General features: G+C 36.4%; 1 protein-coding gene across 3 annotated transcripts; it reads right to left on the reverse strand.

The window, feature by feature from the left end:
* Positions 1 to 9,627: 9,627 nt before the first annotated feature.
* Positions 9,628 to 14,747, reverse strand: LOC117710808 (olfactory receptor 1468-like). 3 transcript variants are annotated; one of them, XM_034506039.2, is made up of 3 exons: positions 14,628 to 14,706; positions 10,649 to 11,632; positions 9,628 to 9,821 (listed from the first exon to the last, which is right to left on the reverse strand). In XM_034506039.2, exon 2 carries the CDS (start codon positions 11,587 to 11,589, stop codon positions 10,654 to 10,656), a length of 936 nt encoding a protein of 311 aa, XP_034361930.1. In that variant the 5' UTR covers positions 11,590 to 11,632; positions 14,628 to 14,706; the 3' UTR covers positions 9,628 to 9,821; positions 10,649 to 10,653. The 3 variants fall into 3 exon arrangements, with proteins under 3 accessions (XP_034361930.1, XP_076792462.1, XP_076792460.1); XM_076936347.1 differs by having other exon boundaries at positions 9,628 to 11,609; positions 14,628 to 14,747; XM_076936345.1 differs by having other exon boundaries at positions 9,628 to 11,632.
* Positions 14,748 to 16,457: the final 1,710 nt, after the last annotated feature.

Consider the following 16,457-nt stretch of genomic DNA (forward strand, 5'->3'; position numbering starts at 1 on the left):
CCAAGAAAAAAAGCCAGGTTCAGAACTAAGTCTTTTATTTAGGAGAGATGACAGAGTTTCTGGTTAGTCACAAAATGATGGACTGGGTATTAGGTTTATCTTGCACCTTACTGATATAAATTGGTATAGTTATGCTCTAACTGTATTTTGAGAGAAAAGTTTTATTTTAACAGGAAGGGTGATATGTAGGAGGAACTAAAGTGTGAGGAGTAAGGAGAGGAGGAGTAAGGAGATGAGGAGAAGGAGAAGGAGAGGAGGAGCTAGGTGATGAGAGAGAAAGAGAGAGGGGGGCCAGATATGGAGGCAGATGTTCACATGTCTCCGTCAGTTAAAGATAGTTGATATATCTAGGTTGGGTATTAGGTTACACTTCTGATTAATATTGAGCATTACCAAATTTATAAAGCCATTGGTTAACATTAAGAAAATTGTATAAAAGCAAAAAGGAGAAAGGGGTATGGGATAGGGGTTTTCTAGGGAGGGGAAATGGGGAAAGGGGATGGCATCTGAAATGTAAATAAAATATCCAATAAAAAAGAAAGAAAACACACACATTTTTTTCAGTTTTTAGTTGTCTTTACATATGAATTATATAAATATACAATCAATTTGTATAAAAATAATTCTTGTTGGAATTGTGTTTGTAATTTGATTGAATTGAAAATTTAATCTTAGGGTAAAAGAATTTTGAATATTAAAATATTTCTTAAGCCTTCATGTTTTTAATTAATAATTTATTGTTTTAGAAATATAGATTTTACACACACAATGGTACTAGAGTGTGGAATACCAGTATTCACCTCTATGACATTGATGTACTTAAACTTTCACTATTTACACAACCACATTTGGTCATACCATATACTTGAATTTCATTGTCCAGCTATGATGGATTTTAATGGCTGTCTTTTAGTGCTCTGACATGAAGTTTCATCTGCCTAACAATGTCTTCTAATCAGTCTTGCTCACCTGTATTACCATTCATCCTTCAGGCACAGTACCTGTGGCTTTCAAAGACAAATCTTCCAAGACTGTCTAGAGACCTTTTGCTATTTTCCCAATATGTCTAGTACTCATCCTACAGTACTTGATGCTCTGATGGGATGTTTATAATGGATTTCCAAAAGACTGCAGGGTCAGTTCTGGAACAGCATGTCTGCCTTCATCCTATAGTGGTGACACTCTTCTTGCTAACTGCATTAACAAATATGCCATTAATATTATCGGCTGCCATTTGCACTTGGAAATGTACTTGCGTAACTTTAAAGAAACCAATGTGCTATCAAACTAGAGTAATCATTGCTATCAATTCTTCATCCAACAAGAACTCCTAGTCTTATCCCTTTACCCCTGGATTTGACTTTCTGTTATAATCTTAAAGTCTGTAAATTTGTAATCATGGACAATATCATAGAACTTCATGTATGATACTTACTCATGTTACCAATTCAAATGATAACCTAAGCATCTTCATACTTTATTCCATGTGATTTTATGTGGTATCAGTATGCTCAGTAGAAGGTGAAAATTTTATAAAGTGTAGAAATATTTCTACCCTCCTGATTTGTAAGCTTCTTTTCCAATATACATGTCCCAAGTGCTTATTAATTTAATGTGTTGACTTGGCTTTGCCCTATATTAGTTTTTTTTGCCTAGGAGCATTTTTAAAAATTGGATATTATATTTACATTTCAGATTTTATCCCCTTACCCCATTCCCCCCATTACCCAGGAACCTCCTATCCCATCCCTCCTCCTCCAGCTTCTATGAGGATGTGCCCCCATCTACCCCTCAACTTCCACCTCTCCACCCTCGAATTTCCCCCCACTCAGTGTTGTTCAGCCTTCATGGGACCAAGGATCTCCTCTCCCACCTATACCGACAAGGTCATTCTCCCCTACATGTACAGCTGGAGTCATGGGTCCCTCCCTATGTGCTCCCAGGCTGGTGGTTTAGACCCCGAGGAGCCCTGGTTGGTTGGTATTGTTGCTCTCCTCATGGGGCCATAAACCCTTTCAGCTCCTTCAGTCTTCTCTCTAACTTCTCCATTAGGAAACCCTTGATCAGATCAGTGGTTAGCTGTGAGCATCTGCCTCTGAATATATCAGATTCTGGCAGACCTCTAAGGAGACAGCTATATCAGGCTCTTGTCAGCATGCACTCCTCCATCCCATATGCAGTCACCAAAGGTAGACGCTGATGTGGATGTCAGGAAGTGCATGCTGACAAAAGCCTGATATGGCTGTCTCTTATATTAGTTTTCTACACATTTTGCAATTTGGTTAACATGTACCTTAGTCTATTCTGAGTGACTCAAATTACTTGAAATTATTTGATGGACTTCATACAGACATTGAAGGCATTAAGAGAAAAATCTGCAGTCACCCAAAAAGAGAAGTGTCTGCTGCTGAGTACATTCAGTTTCATGCCTGTAGTTCCAGGACTGCCTTGCATATTGGCTCGATTTTCTGATTTACAGAGCCTTTATTGCTCATTCTCTCTAGTTCAGAGAGCCGATTTATGAAAATTAACCTTAATTTACTCTTTGTATGTTTCTCTCACTATTAATCCTTACCTCTACGCACATTTGTATGTTTGTATGGTATGGTTTCTTTGGATTTATGGAATATTCTGATTTCAATAAGTGTCACTGTGTCTTAAATCTGATAAATGAAACAAAAGACTGGCAGAAATACCAACTGTTGAGGTATCTCACCTAAATTGTTTAATTCATCTTCATTAATAATTTTTATATTTTAAAGTTATCTGGTGATATTAAGAAGAGAAGTATCTACTGAAAACACATATATAGTTTGTCATATGTTTTCCTCCCCAAAACTGTGAAGGCCCCATCTCATGTATCAAGTATGAGTAGGAATCACCAATGAGAAGTTCACATACAAATGCTGCACAAAGAAGACAACAACTTCATTTCTCCCAGTTCCATGAAACTCCAAATTCACTGGATATAGTCAACCTAAGAATCACCTAAGACTTAAATGTGAGTAAAGACTCACCAAGATATTTTATTAAAATATTGATATTATCCTTCTATTAAAATATTACATCTTCATTCCTATCTGGATAAAGCAACCATAGTTGTTGTGGTAAATCCACTGAGTTGCTTTTGAATTTATAGTTCATTATGTCCTTTAGAAGAATAAAAGTGCATTCTTGAAGGAAGTCCCATACAATAATTTTGAACTCTCTTTTGATGGTTTTAAAATAAAACAAGGTGTAAGAACTACTGCATGAAACCTGTATGAATTACAGAGCTTTTGTTGTACTGAAGTAATAGAGTATCTTAAGAATATATCATGCAGTGATATAAACTAATATTGTCAACAAACATATGTGGAAACCAATAGTGAAAATGCTTGTAGACAGATAGGAAGACTGAAAGGCAGAGAGGCATAGAATAGAGAAATTATCACATTTTAAACTCAATGCTGCAAAACATCTTTTACTCTGGGAAAACTAGGCTTTTGTGTTAGGAGGACAATAATGGCAATCCATCACCACTATTCCAAACTCACCTAGGATTTCTTCAAGTGACACTTTGAAGCCAGCCTGTTATCTTATTCCATTTATTAATTATAGCCTTGTGAATTAAAACCTTTATGGTCATACTCTGTATACATTCTCTGCTCATATCTGCTGGTCTGCTCATCCCTGGGCCTAAGGGAACTTGCTCCCAGAGAGTCTAGCTCCTAGAATAACACAGCAAATAATTAATAAAAGTAATTAGCAACTTTATAGGACCAATTAAGTGTCCTGTAACAGTGACTGGTTACAACTCTGATCACACTTGGATATAGTTAGGGGGAAGATGGAGATGGCATAAAACTCATGGATGTATATGTAGTCTTTGGTTTCCTTGGGATTAACACTAACTTGACATGCCAAGAATCTACTTTTTGGAGACTGAATGTGTTATTGGAAGAGTCATAAAAGTACTTAAGCAACAAACTGTGCATTATAAAATATATTGGAAGTATAAAAATTCACACAAGAATCCATCAATTTTGTGGTAGCATGCTACCATGAAAAGCACATGCTTTGGAAAGATTTCCAGGTGAATACTCTCAACACAACACAACTTGGTATAAACAGACCCTAGAAGAGACATACATGTTACTAACAAATATCATGTATATATGAATTAATTTTGTATATGTCAATAAATTAATAAAACTCCCTCAGATGATGTTAAATTATTTGTTAGATAAATATTGTTAAGAGCCTCGATCTTCGTTCCCACTATTGCTTTTGGCTCCTTATCTCTCTAGGAAAACCTCAACAGCCTATCTCACTATCAATACATATACTGTTGTGCACAGAACCATAGATGACATTTGTAACTTCTGCTTTCTGTGTCCATTTCTTGCATTTGTTTCTCATGAACTGATACTTCTCTGGGTCACAGAGAAATGTGTCATAGGAGATCTCCATAACATACATACAAATATTAAGCTCTGTTGTCCATCTTGATAGAATAATTTTAGACAGCAAGAGATGTGGACTGGAGTTCTTTTCTTGGATTTCTGCATTGTAACTGGAAGAATTTAAGTATGTAACACCAGTTCTAAGGAGCAACCAATAGCTTTGGCAATAGCCTGGATTGTTTCAGAATTTCAGTGTTGCCCCTTTAGTCAATTACTTGTATAGATTTAACATATTCAGGACACTGGTAGTTTCTCTATAAACATATGGTAATGTCCTATTGCAAAAAATACCCAAGTATCTCATTAAATATGGGAATCAAGCTAGTAACTAAGTTGAGCCTTTGCCCATTGAATATGATCATATTACTGGAAGATACTCTGCATAATAATATAGGAGAAAGGTTAATACTAATCCAGCTATATACTCCTTGATTTATAGTGGTGCTGTGCCTATGTGATATTGTAGTACAATAGTGGCACAACACTTGTATGGGCAACAAGCCACTATTTTATTGGATTTAAGTTCCACTCAATGAAATGCAAACCAAACCTAATACTGCTCAGATGACTAAGAAACTAGGACTACATATACCATGGACCTAGGAGAAAATAAAGTAGTATTGCTCTACTAAAGAAACATGGCAGTATATGTCTTGAAAATACATTCTGCTATTCCCCTGTATCAATGTTTTGCTCAGTCTTTGTCAGAGATTCTTCCTCATACAGTATATGTAAACAAATGTGGAGACCCACAACTGTACAATGCACAGTGATTGATATTCCTTGGAACAATCAGTACTAAATGAGTGTCTACATTAAACTTCTGTTTTTAGTGTTCATGGAACTATGCTAAAGAGGAGGCAGAAAGAATGTAGGAATAGGAGACACCAAAGTTTCAGTGCCTTCTAGATACAACAGGACAGATGCACATGTGAACCCCCAGTGCCTGGGATGCATGCCAAGAGCAGGCACATGTCCAATCAGATAGCAGACGTGATTTTCCATTCCTAACTCAGAAGCTATCTGTAATTGATTTTCACTCTCACGGGAAAAATTCATTTTCTCCAATGGAGTCTTACTGTTTATACAAACCACACTTAAGGGCAGACTCCATGCTCAGGAGTAGGCAGCCAAGTCAAAATATACTCAATGGTATTTTGAAATTTAAAAGATCATGTTTTACCTTATGTTCTTTTGCTTATATATTACAGTTACTGATTTTGTGACTTATGGGTTTTATGTATGTGTGTGGGTGCATGTATTCCTGCATGTTTATATGCTTATTGTATAGTTTTTGTTTTGCCTGTTTGTTTTCTAAATATATACAGTAAAAGAAGGTATGGATTTGAATGGGTAAAGAGATAGGAGAGGAGGTTGGAGAACATTTTTCCATATTTTACTTTACACTGTATTCTGTCTTTGGTGGTAAATTGTGCTTGTTGGAGGTGGTATAGGGTAGCTTCTGTTTCCTAATACAGTCTGTTCAACTATGTCTTTTGGGGTTGAGAGAATTAATATGCAGTAATTAATAAAATATTTTCCTTAGAACTAGCCATTTTGTTGATTTTTTGTTATCTTAAATCTCTTTTGGATTAATTATAATGAATTTTTAATGACTTTTGTCCATTTTGTTGAATTTATCCTTCTCTTTTATTTGAGGTTATCCTTCCAGAAGAGCTGGCTTAGTGGTCACAAAAATTAGTTATGTTGCTTTCATAATAGAAACTTTTCATTTCTCTTTCAATTTTCATAGATAGTTTTGATGGGTATAGTAATATGAGCTGAAATGTATGTCCCCAGAACTTAAAAGTGTTTACATTTTACCAGGACCTTATGTCTTTAGGTGTCTCTCCAATAAACAAGTGTAATTCTTATGGGAGAGTTTTCCCATGTGACTTGATCTTTTATTCTGTGTTTTTAATATTTTAACTTTTTACTATGGCATAGCATGTTTCCTTTCTGGTCTCATGTCTTTGGAGTTCTGCAGGCCTCTTGTGCATGGATGGGCATATATTTCTCCACGTTTGAAAATGTTCATTTTATGATTCATTCAAAGTATATTCTATGTATTTTGCATGGCATTCTTCTCATTTTTCTTTTCCCACAATTCAAAGGGTTGCTCTTTTCTGATGCCCTAGATTTCTTCCATGTTTTACTCATTTAAAATTCTCAGCTGCCCTTTATTAAGCAATTCACATCCTCTGCCTTGTGTTTCAGTCCCAACAATCCATTTTCCACATTACTTACTCTGTTGGTGAGGCTTTTGCTGAGGATATTATTTTGCTTACTGAGTGGTTCATTTCCAGTGTTATTTGTATTTGAATTTTCTTCTCTCATTCTATATATTGAATTTTATTTTCACATTTTGGATTTCCTTATTTTATTATTATATTTTATGCTTGTGCTGCATATTCATGTTTCCTTAAATGACATATATATCTTGATCGCGCTAGCTCTTTATGTCCTGGGAATACTTTTATTCCTGCCCATTGCATTAAACCTTTTCTTCAACAACATCAACATGTTGGCAGCCAAGTACATGGCTTGAACCTGAAAATGGACCCACAGACAGAGTTATTACATTAACAGTCTGGCAAGCCAAGGATAGGTAATATTCTGCACAGCCTTACCAACCTAAGACACAAGTGCATTGCTTTTGTTAATGCATATTCCATGATGGGTAATGTTGGGCCTTGAAGGTAACTCCATTTAACCTGTTATTTTCAGTCACGTAGGACAGGTAGAGGGCGTGATTAACAAGTCTCTACCTCCAGAGATTTAAATATTAATGAATTATCAAAAGGCCAGGGGCGTAGCTAATTAAGTTATTCCCTCCCCTTTCTCTCTTCCCTATAAGACTGGTCTCCCCTGGCCTTTGGGGGGGAAGAAGCGCACAACACCTGCATCCATTCACCATGTCATGAACAATAAAAGCTTTGGAAAACCGGACTCCACGTGTCCATGGTCTCTCCGCCTGATTCCCAGCTTTTGGAACCCTGGAACCTTGCCGATGCAGCCGCCCGCCCGCCCACCGACAGCTGCATGAATGTGGGGCTGGCGGCGCGGGAAGCCCTGGTGCCAGACCGCCCTGAGACTCTGTCGCCTGACTCCCTCCTTTCCCCGCCCGCGAGATTTCCGCCCCACAGGGTAAGAAAGGTATTCTTGTCAGAATGACCTAAGACAGGCTCAGTGTTGTTAATGAAATAAAAAAGGGGGAGAGTTGGAGAGCCTTTGGGGCTGCTTGGCACGAATCTGACATTGTCCTTGGCCAAGGATAAGGAAATGGGCTGCTTGGCAGGAATATGACGCTGGCCAAGAATGAGAACATAGGCTTCAGGCAGGAATCTGACATTAGGCTAGAACAAATAAGCAATCTCAGGCAGGAACCCAAATATTAGGCTAGAACAAATGTAGTTGTAATAATTATTTTACATTCTTGTCAAATCTTTAAAAGTTATGTAAAAATTAGTAATTCTTAAACATTTTCATAAAATAAAAATTATAAAATGATGCATCCTTTTTAATCTCTGTATATATACATATATATGTGTGTTTGTGTGTGTGTATGTGTGTGTGTCCAATTCTTTAGCATTATTCTAAATCAAATCAAAGTTTTTCTCATTGCTCTTTCATCCACTTTCAGACATAATTTAATAGTAGGATAAATTATTCTATGATACTTTAATTAGTTTTTTTAGAACATGGAAAACAAATTATTCGAAGTGATGGGTTTGTTATGACATTTCTGGACATGAATTTATATTCACTTTGTTCCCTTTGTATGCCTTACTCTACTTAACATGAAGCTATGTAGTTTCACTCATTGTGATGCAAATTACATACATGTGTGTGTATGTGTTAGATATACATATACAGATTAGACATAATGGTGTTGATACACATATAGAGATATAAATAAAGAGATAGAGTTAGAGATAAACATAGAGAAAGAGAGAGATAGTAAAGAAACTCAAAGGAAGATTGCATCACTTAGAAATGTATAACATATACACTAGTATGTTAAACATAACAAATATTTATATAGACATAGATAGATATATTTATGTCACCTATAGGAATATTGTCTGTATAGATATAAATGTTATTATAGGTACAGATACAAGGCCAAAGATAGAGACAGACATGTAGATAGACAGACATAGATGTAGATGTAGACATAGATAAAAAACATAGAGATATAGATGAAATCCATGCTGAGGTTCTTTGAAAAGTATAACATGTAGACTGATCCAATACCTTGAATTTTGTTACTTGTTGTACAATGAGTAGAGAGATATAGATATATCAGTTGTATGTTAACTTAAATTCTTTTGAACATATTTACTCAAAAGGAATGACACTTAGGTGCAGCATATTTTAATTTTGCTTTTAATTTGGAGGAACCTTCATACTTATTTTTAGTAATTGTTTTATTTGTTGAAATTAAATAAAACTACAAATTATTCATTCTTTTTTTTACTTCATTCAAATACTCCAATGCAACCCCTTGTCCTCTCTGAAATTTGTGTCCTATTTTCTTTAATTGTTAAATATGTATTGTAAATATATTACATATATATATATATACACACACTGATAAATCTATATACTTCTATGTATATAATTTCAGGGCTGAGTATTTGTTTTTGAATAACCATTTGGGGGCATATTCCCAGGGGAAGACAATTTCACCCACTTTCAATATTTTTTACCTACCTATAGTTATTGTTTTTTATATCATTGAGGCCCCATGGGATTTTCATCTCCCATGTAAGCATTTCTGTTGTTGTGGTTTGGACAAGTTGATGAGACTTTATAGGTGTAGCTTTTCTGACATTTCTAACAGACATAATCTCATACGCTCATTTTCTGTTCCCTTGGATCTTACAATTTTTCTATCTTGTTTTTCCTGATTATCCTAGAGTCTTAGGTACAGAAAATGTGTTGTAGATTAATCTATCAGTTGGGACTGGGAACCCCAGTATCACTTGTTCTCTGCATTTTCATTGATTTTGGTTTTCTGTATTGATGTCATGTCAAGAAGCAGGAATCAGAGTGAGGAACTAGAAATCAGATAAGGCTTTAAACTCCCCCAGCCTGACACCAGTGGTACTTCCTCCGGCAAGATTGCTTTTTTGAAACACTGCCACCAACTGGGTAATAAGTATCCAAACCCTGAGCCTTCAGAGAACATTTTTATTAAAATGACCACATTCAATTCCTCTGCCACCACAGGCTCATGGCCATATCATAAAGTACAGTGCACTTAATCCAACTTTAATGGTCCAATGGCTTTAGCAGTAACACGGTATAAAAGTTAAGAGTCTCTTCTGAAGGAAGACTTGAAGGAATCTGTTATCTTTAGCCTCCTTTAAGCTAAAAAAGAAAATTAAATAATTCTAAGGTATAATGTAACAAAATATTCATTAACATTAAAGGGGGAAGAGTAGAGGTCACGAAGCATATTCAAAAGTGATGCTACAGCCCTAAAAATGTTCTTAACATAATGATAAGACCCCAGGACACATTTTAATGATGTACCGAATAGAGATGTCATTTAGAAGAGTATATCATAACAGTTCATGTAGCCAGATTTTTGGCTATTTATTAGTTCCTATTTATATATTGGATCTCTGCCCTTCTCACTTCTAACCCTACAATACTAGGTAGGAGAGAAAGAAGGTTAGAGGGGAAAGGGGGCATTGATTTTGCTAGACTACTTCCTTCTGATTAGGGACATCAAGTTCCCTGGGACAATTTTGATATTCATCATAGGATACGTTCTATTAGAAACCAGCAACCAGCCATCAGCCATCAGCCATCAGCTATCAGCCACCAGCCACCAGCCACCAGCCACCAGCCACCAGCCATCAGCCACCAGCCACCAGCCACCAGCAACCAGAAACCAGCAAGCAACAAGCAACAAGCAACAAGCAACAAGCAACAAGCAACAAGCAACAAGCAACAAGCAACAAGCAACAAGCAACAAGCAACAAGCAACAACTAGTAACAGCAGGAAAAAGAGCAGTACCACCACTATTACAAACAGCAGCAATAGCAGCAGCAACAGCAACAGCAACAGCAACAGCACCACCAGCATTGGCACCAGCAGCAGGAGGAGCAGCAGCAACTACATCTGCTCTTCAGAGTCTAATTTTTTATCCTACTTGATTTCTTTATAATAACATCTGAAGTGTAGTTACCATAGTTAGAAGAGAGTTTTCTTTTGAAGCACTCTTTTTAGTGCTCCCTTCATGTCTTTGTTTCTCAGGCTATAGATGAAGGGGTTCAGCATGGGAGTCACTGCTGTGTACATCATGGATATGACAGTGTCCTTCAGAGTAGAGTTATTAGCTGATGGACATAAGTACAGACCAATGACTGTCCCATAAAACAGTGACACCACAGACAAGTGAGAACCACAAGTGGAGAAGACCTTGTGGATGCCTCTAGTTGAAGGGACCTTGAGGATGGATGAGACAATGCGTGCATAAGACACTATGATGAGTAGAAATGGAAGTATAACAACAAGCCCTCCTATGATCAATATCACCAACTCATTAATATGAATATCAGAGCAGGCCAGCTTCAGGAGAGCAGACAGATCACAGAAAAAATGGGGGATCACATTGTTTTCACAGAAAGACAACCTAGTTAACAGCAAAGTGTGCAACATGGCGTACAAGGTTGTCAGCACCCAGGACAGCAGCACCAGACTCAGACAGAGCTTGGGGCTCATGATACTCATGTAATGCAGAGGGAAGCAAATGGCCACATAGCGGTCATAGGCCATGACCACAAGGAGTAAACTCTCAAGATCACCAAAAAACACAAAGAAGTACACTTGTGTCAGGCATCCTGCATAGGGAATGGATGGAACTTGGCTCTGCATGTTCTGCAGCAACTTGGGCATTGTGACAGAGGAAAAGCAGAGATCAGAGAAGGACAAGTTGCTGAGAAACAAGTACATGGGTGTGTGGAGATGGGAGTCCAGACGAATGAGGATGATGATGATGAGGTTCCCCAGGACAGTGGTGAGGTACATGGCCAGGAACAGGGCATAGAACAGGTGGTGGTGCTCTGGGGGGATGGGCAGTCCCAGGAGGAGGAACTGAGTGATGACAGTCTGGTTGTTTCCAGGCATGGTCTATCTTCCTGTAATATCTGTAAGGGTAATAGTAGGCCCCCTGTAAATATATAATAATAATAAACATGTATGTAATACAAGTGCTTTACAATAATCTCATATTTGTCACATCACCTCTGTCTTCCAAAGAAGTAGAATTTCTATAGCAATGAATTCTTTTGTTATATGTGTTTCAGAATTTCATCTTTTAAATCCTACCTTTATCTTAGACAAAAATGTATTGTCTTTTCTCTTATTTCTGAGTTGGTTATGTGGCCTCATTGATTATGATTTGTTTCATCTTTGTCAGTTTCTTGCATATCAGTGTTCCCTAGACCACGGTGAAGATGGTCTTATTTTATGATTATGAATCTTCAGCAATGAGAACTTCATATAGTTGAATGGCTTAGATTACAACTTAAGACTGAGGTTGGATTTCTTTCTATCTTATCCTCAGAACTCTGATTTCTAAGGTTGAATGAATTTTCCTTAAAATGTGCTAAAGATCTTGTAAATTCAGCAGATTCAAAATTAAACTCCTACCTTCAGTCTCTTGCTTTATTTCCCCATCCTTATCCACTCTTATATATTCAAAAAAATCTGTGATCAAAGATTTCTTTCATCACAGTCTCTGTGTTGTATTTCATTCATTCATTTCCTTCACTATCTATACCCCATTAATAAATGTTAAAGATCCCGTAGTTCATATTTTCTTTATTTCACCTTTATTCTTATTATTACTAACATAGACAAGCTATTATCCCACTTCAGCTATTGAATCCATGTCTCAATTTGCCTCTGCGATTCTGAACCTCCATACTTCCCTAAAAGAGCTTGTTTTGTTCTTTACGTGTAAAGGGAAAAATCAAATCATTGTTCCTTTCTAATGGATTATTTGTTGGATTCTAAGTGCTTGGATGGCAAAATAGAAATTTTATTCAAGGACACGCTTGACATTGATGTTCCTAAGCTTCCCTACCTCAACAGTCATATTTGGTCATACAAAACTCTGTATTATATTCTCCTGCTATGCTGGACTTTAGGGTATATTTGAAAGTGCTCTGCCTTTCACACCTGATGTTCCATCTGCCTAGGATTTTCTTCTATTTGCTCTCACTCTCCTGGATTGACATTTATACTTCAGGTACAGTACCTCTGGCTTTCTAAAATAAATCTCCCATGTCTGTCTGGAATAGGTGAGAACTACTACCTTTTCCCCACTGTGTCTGTTACCCATTGTACAGCACTCAGTGCTTCAGTCAGCTTCTTATAACTGACTCCCAGCAGATTTTAAACTCCATTCTGGAAAGGCATATCTGTCTTTGACCTGCAGTGGGGATATCCTTGTTGACTACATTTATTATCCAATATATTATTAATATTATTAGCTGCATTTTGCAGTAGGAAATGTTTTTTCAAAGATATCAAATATTCTATGAAATTAGAATCTTTACCACTCTTAATTCTTCCCTGACAAGAATTTTTCAGGTTAGTCCATTACCCCTAGTTTTGACTTTCTGTTATAATTTGCACACAGGGACAATATCATAGAACTTTATGTTTGAAACTTACTCATGTTACCAAATCAAATGATTCTCTGCACATCTTTGTACTTCACTTTATGTGATGTCATTGATATCAGTATGCTATGAAAAAATATGGTGGCGATTTTCATAAGTGTGGGAATATTTATATGCTAGTCTTGTGTGACTTCCTTCTTCACTATGCATGCCCCAAGTTCTCATTAATTTTATATGTCAACTGTTCTTGGTGATTCTATTAGTATTGTGCACATGGTGCAATTTTGTTTACATTTACCCCAGTGCACTTTGAGTAAGTCAAATTACCTGGCATAGTGTGATGGCCTTATATACACAACTGAAGGCATTGATTAAAAATCTGCAATCTGCCAAGAAGAGAACTCTCTGGCTATTGAGTGCCTTTAGTTTCAAGACCACAGTTTCCAGGTCTGTCCTGGATATCATTCCACATACAGTTTTCAGATTGGGCAGTTTTTAGTTCAGAGATCTGATTTATTAAAAATTGACCTCAATTTCCACTTTCTCTTACAATCAATTTCTACCTTTATGCACACTCATATGTGGAAATAGTATGGCTGCTTTGGATTTCTGAAATATTCTGACTTCAATAAAACCCATGATAGATTGAATCTGACAAAAGAAATATAAAGCCTTGCAGGAAGATTGTCTGCTTACATCTCCCTCTTAAGATGCTTAATTCATCTTAATTAACAAATTTTATATTTCACAGTTATCTGCTGACATTAAGAGAAGAAAAATGTCTACTGAAAATTCAGACAGTTTTTCAGAAGTTTGCTTCCCATCTAACTGATAAGATAGCATTTCTGGTGTTGAGTGTGACTAGGAATCACAGATGAGAAAGTTGTTGTGCAAATGCTGCGTGAAGTAAGCAACTTCATGTTTCCCAGAGCCATGGGAATCCACGAAGCTTCCTGGCTACAGTTAACCTAAGAACTATGTAAGATGGTGCCTGAAAATTTAATCTGAGTGAAAATTCACCAGTATATTTATCAAAATGTTATTTTGCCCTTCAATCAAGGTATTAGATTTTTAATTCACATCCAAAGAAAAGGTATTGCTGTTTTAAATGGGCTTAGCTATATTTTAATTGACAGATTATCAGTTTCTCTAAAAAAATTGAAGTTGCATTTCTGTTATGAAATTTATAGGTCATTACAGTTTTTTCAGAAAAATTGAATTATATGAAACAAATCCATTTTTGAAATTTTGTCAGATAAATTTAAAATAAAAATTTAAGAACTATTGCATAAAAGCTGTGTGAATCACAGAGCTGTTTTTACAATGAAGTGACAGAGTCTGGTAAGACTATAATGTGTAGTGATATTAATAAATATTATCATCATATATATCTGGAAAACAGTAATCAACATGCTTGTACAAAGTAGGAAAACTTGAAAGACAGATAGGTATTGAATAGAAAAATATCAAGTCTAAAACTCCATACTAAAGAATATCATACAATCTGAGAAAACTAGACCATCCTTCCCAACTCACCTAGGATGTATTCCGTCAACTCCGAGACCCCAGCCTGAGACTCTGTTCTCATAATAATTGCAGAACTGTGAAGTAATGCTTCTATGTTTATAATCCGTATTATCCTTGCTTATGTCTTCTATTATACTCAGCCCTGGGCCTGAGGGAACTTGCTCTCAGGGGTCCAGACCCTGGAATAATTCTCTAAAGACACATTAATTAGCCAGAACCATTCTGGAACAACTAAGAATCTTACAACTGTGAGTGATCTAGCTCTGATGACATCTGGCTCTGTTCGTGGGAAGGTGGCAATGATATGAAACTCAGAGATAGATGTATAGTCATTGGTTCCATTGGGGATTGGCAGGAATCTTTCATGCCTAGAACATGTTTTATGGAGTATTGAAAGTGCAGTTGGAAATTTCCTAAAGTACTTAAGCACAATACTCTGCACGATTTAAAATATATTAGAAATATGATGATTCAAACTAGAAACATCAGATTTTGTGGCAGCAAATTGCAATGAGAAGCACATGCTTTAGAAAGGTTAACAGATTACCCACACTCAATACAATGTATCTTACTATAAACAGATCCTAGGAGAGATACATATGGTACTAAAAAATTATCAGGTATGTACAAGTCCATTTTTTATATATGCCAATAAATAGAGAAAAATCACTCTTTCAATTCATGTTCAATTAATTTTCAGGTAAATATCTTTTGAAATCTATGGCCCCTTACCTGTCTAGGTGAAACATAACAGCCTGTCCCATCATCATATTCCTATCATTGTTCAGAGGTCCATAGATGACATATTAACTTTTGCTCTCAGTGCCTATGGCTCTTGGCTCTCATCATCTGGTTCAGATGCTGAAAGGATGTTTTTTATAATGTTATGATGAAAAATTTTATTCCAGAGGGATCTACATATTATTGGTCTTATAATCATTGGATTATTATAGATTGCACTAACATTTGCATGAAAATACTATGTGGTACCTCGAAATTATCCAGTATTATAAGTTCAAATCTCTATTCGAATTGTGCATAAAATCCAAGACTTCCTTTATTAATTATTGTTATTTATCACACATAGACTGACATCCATGCTTTTTGTGTAATATTTTATAGAAGTATTATGTTTTGATTGGGATGTTTTCTCAAACTCATTTGTTAAGGCTTTGTTGCAATTGCAGGGTTTAGAGGACTTTGTAGACATGATGGTATTTTTACAACCCTGACTCAATCAATAGATCCATCCAATGATGAGTCAAAATATGATAGCATTATGAAGAGATTGAAGAAACTAAGATGAAGCACATGTTTCGAGGAGGTAGATCACAAACATATTTTTGAAGAGTGCACTTGTTTCTATTGCATCCTCCTCTTCCTTCTTCTCTCTCTGTCTCTGTTTCTCTCTCTGACTTTCTGTCTCTCAGTCTCTGTCTCTCTGTCTCTCTGTCTGTCTCTGTCTCTCTGTCTCTGTCTCTCTCTCTCTCTCTCTCTCTCTCTCTCTCTCTCTCTCTCTCTCCTTCCTGGTTGCTATGAGTTGAACAGTTATTTTCTCCCATATCCTTCTATTGATGTAAAACTTCAATGTGAGATCAGGAATGTTAAACCAAGAGGTCCAGGACAGAAACCTCTCAAACTATGACTAGAATAGTTCTTTCTTTTTAAAGTAGTTTATTTCAGCTCTTCACAAAAGTGAAGAGCTGACAAGAGGTACACACATTCCCCAGCAGAAGATCACACACTTGGGAACTATGCTCATGTTGTACACTACTGTCTGTCCTCTGTCCGTAAACTATTTTAGCCACAGCAGCAGAACAAGCTATACACTTTGACAGC

Source organism: Arvicanthis niloticus, chromosome 6, assembly GCF_011762505.2.
Source record: "Arvicanthis niloticus isolate mArvNil1 chromosome 6, mArvNil1.pat.X, whole genome shotgun sequence".
Lineage (NCBI taxonomy): Eukaryota > Metazoa > Chordata > Mammalia > Rodentia > Muridae > Arvicanthis > Arvicanthis niloticus.

Coding starts and splice junctions, on each gene's coding strand:
- LOC117710808 (XM_076936347.1), bottom strand. CDS start 11,589: ATGCCTGGAAACAACCAGACTGTCATCACTCAGTTCCTCCTCCTGGGA.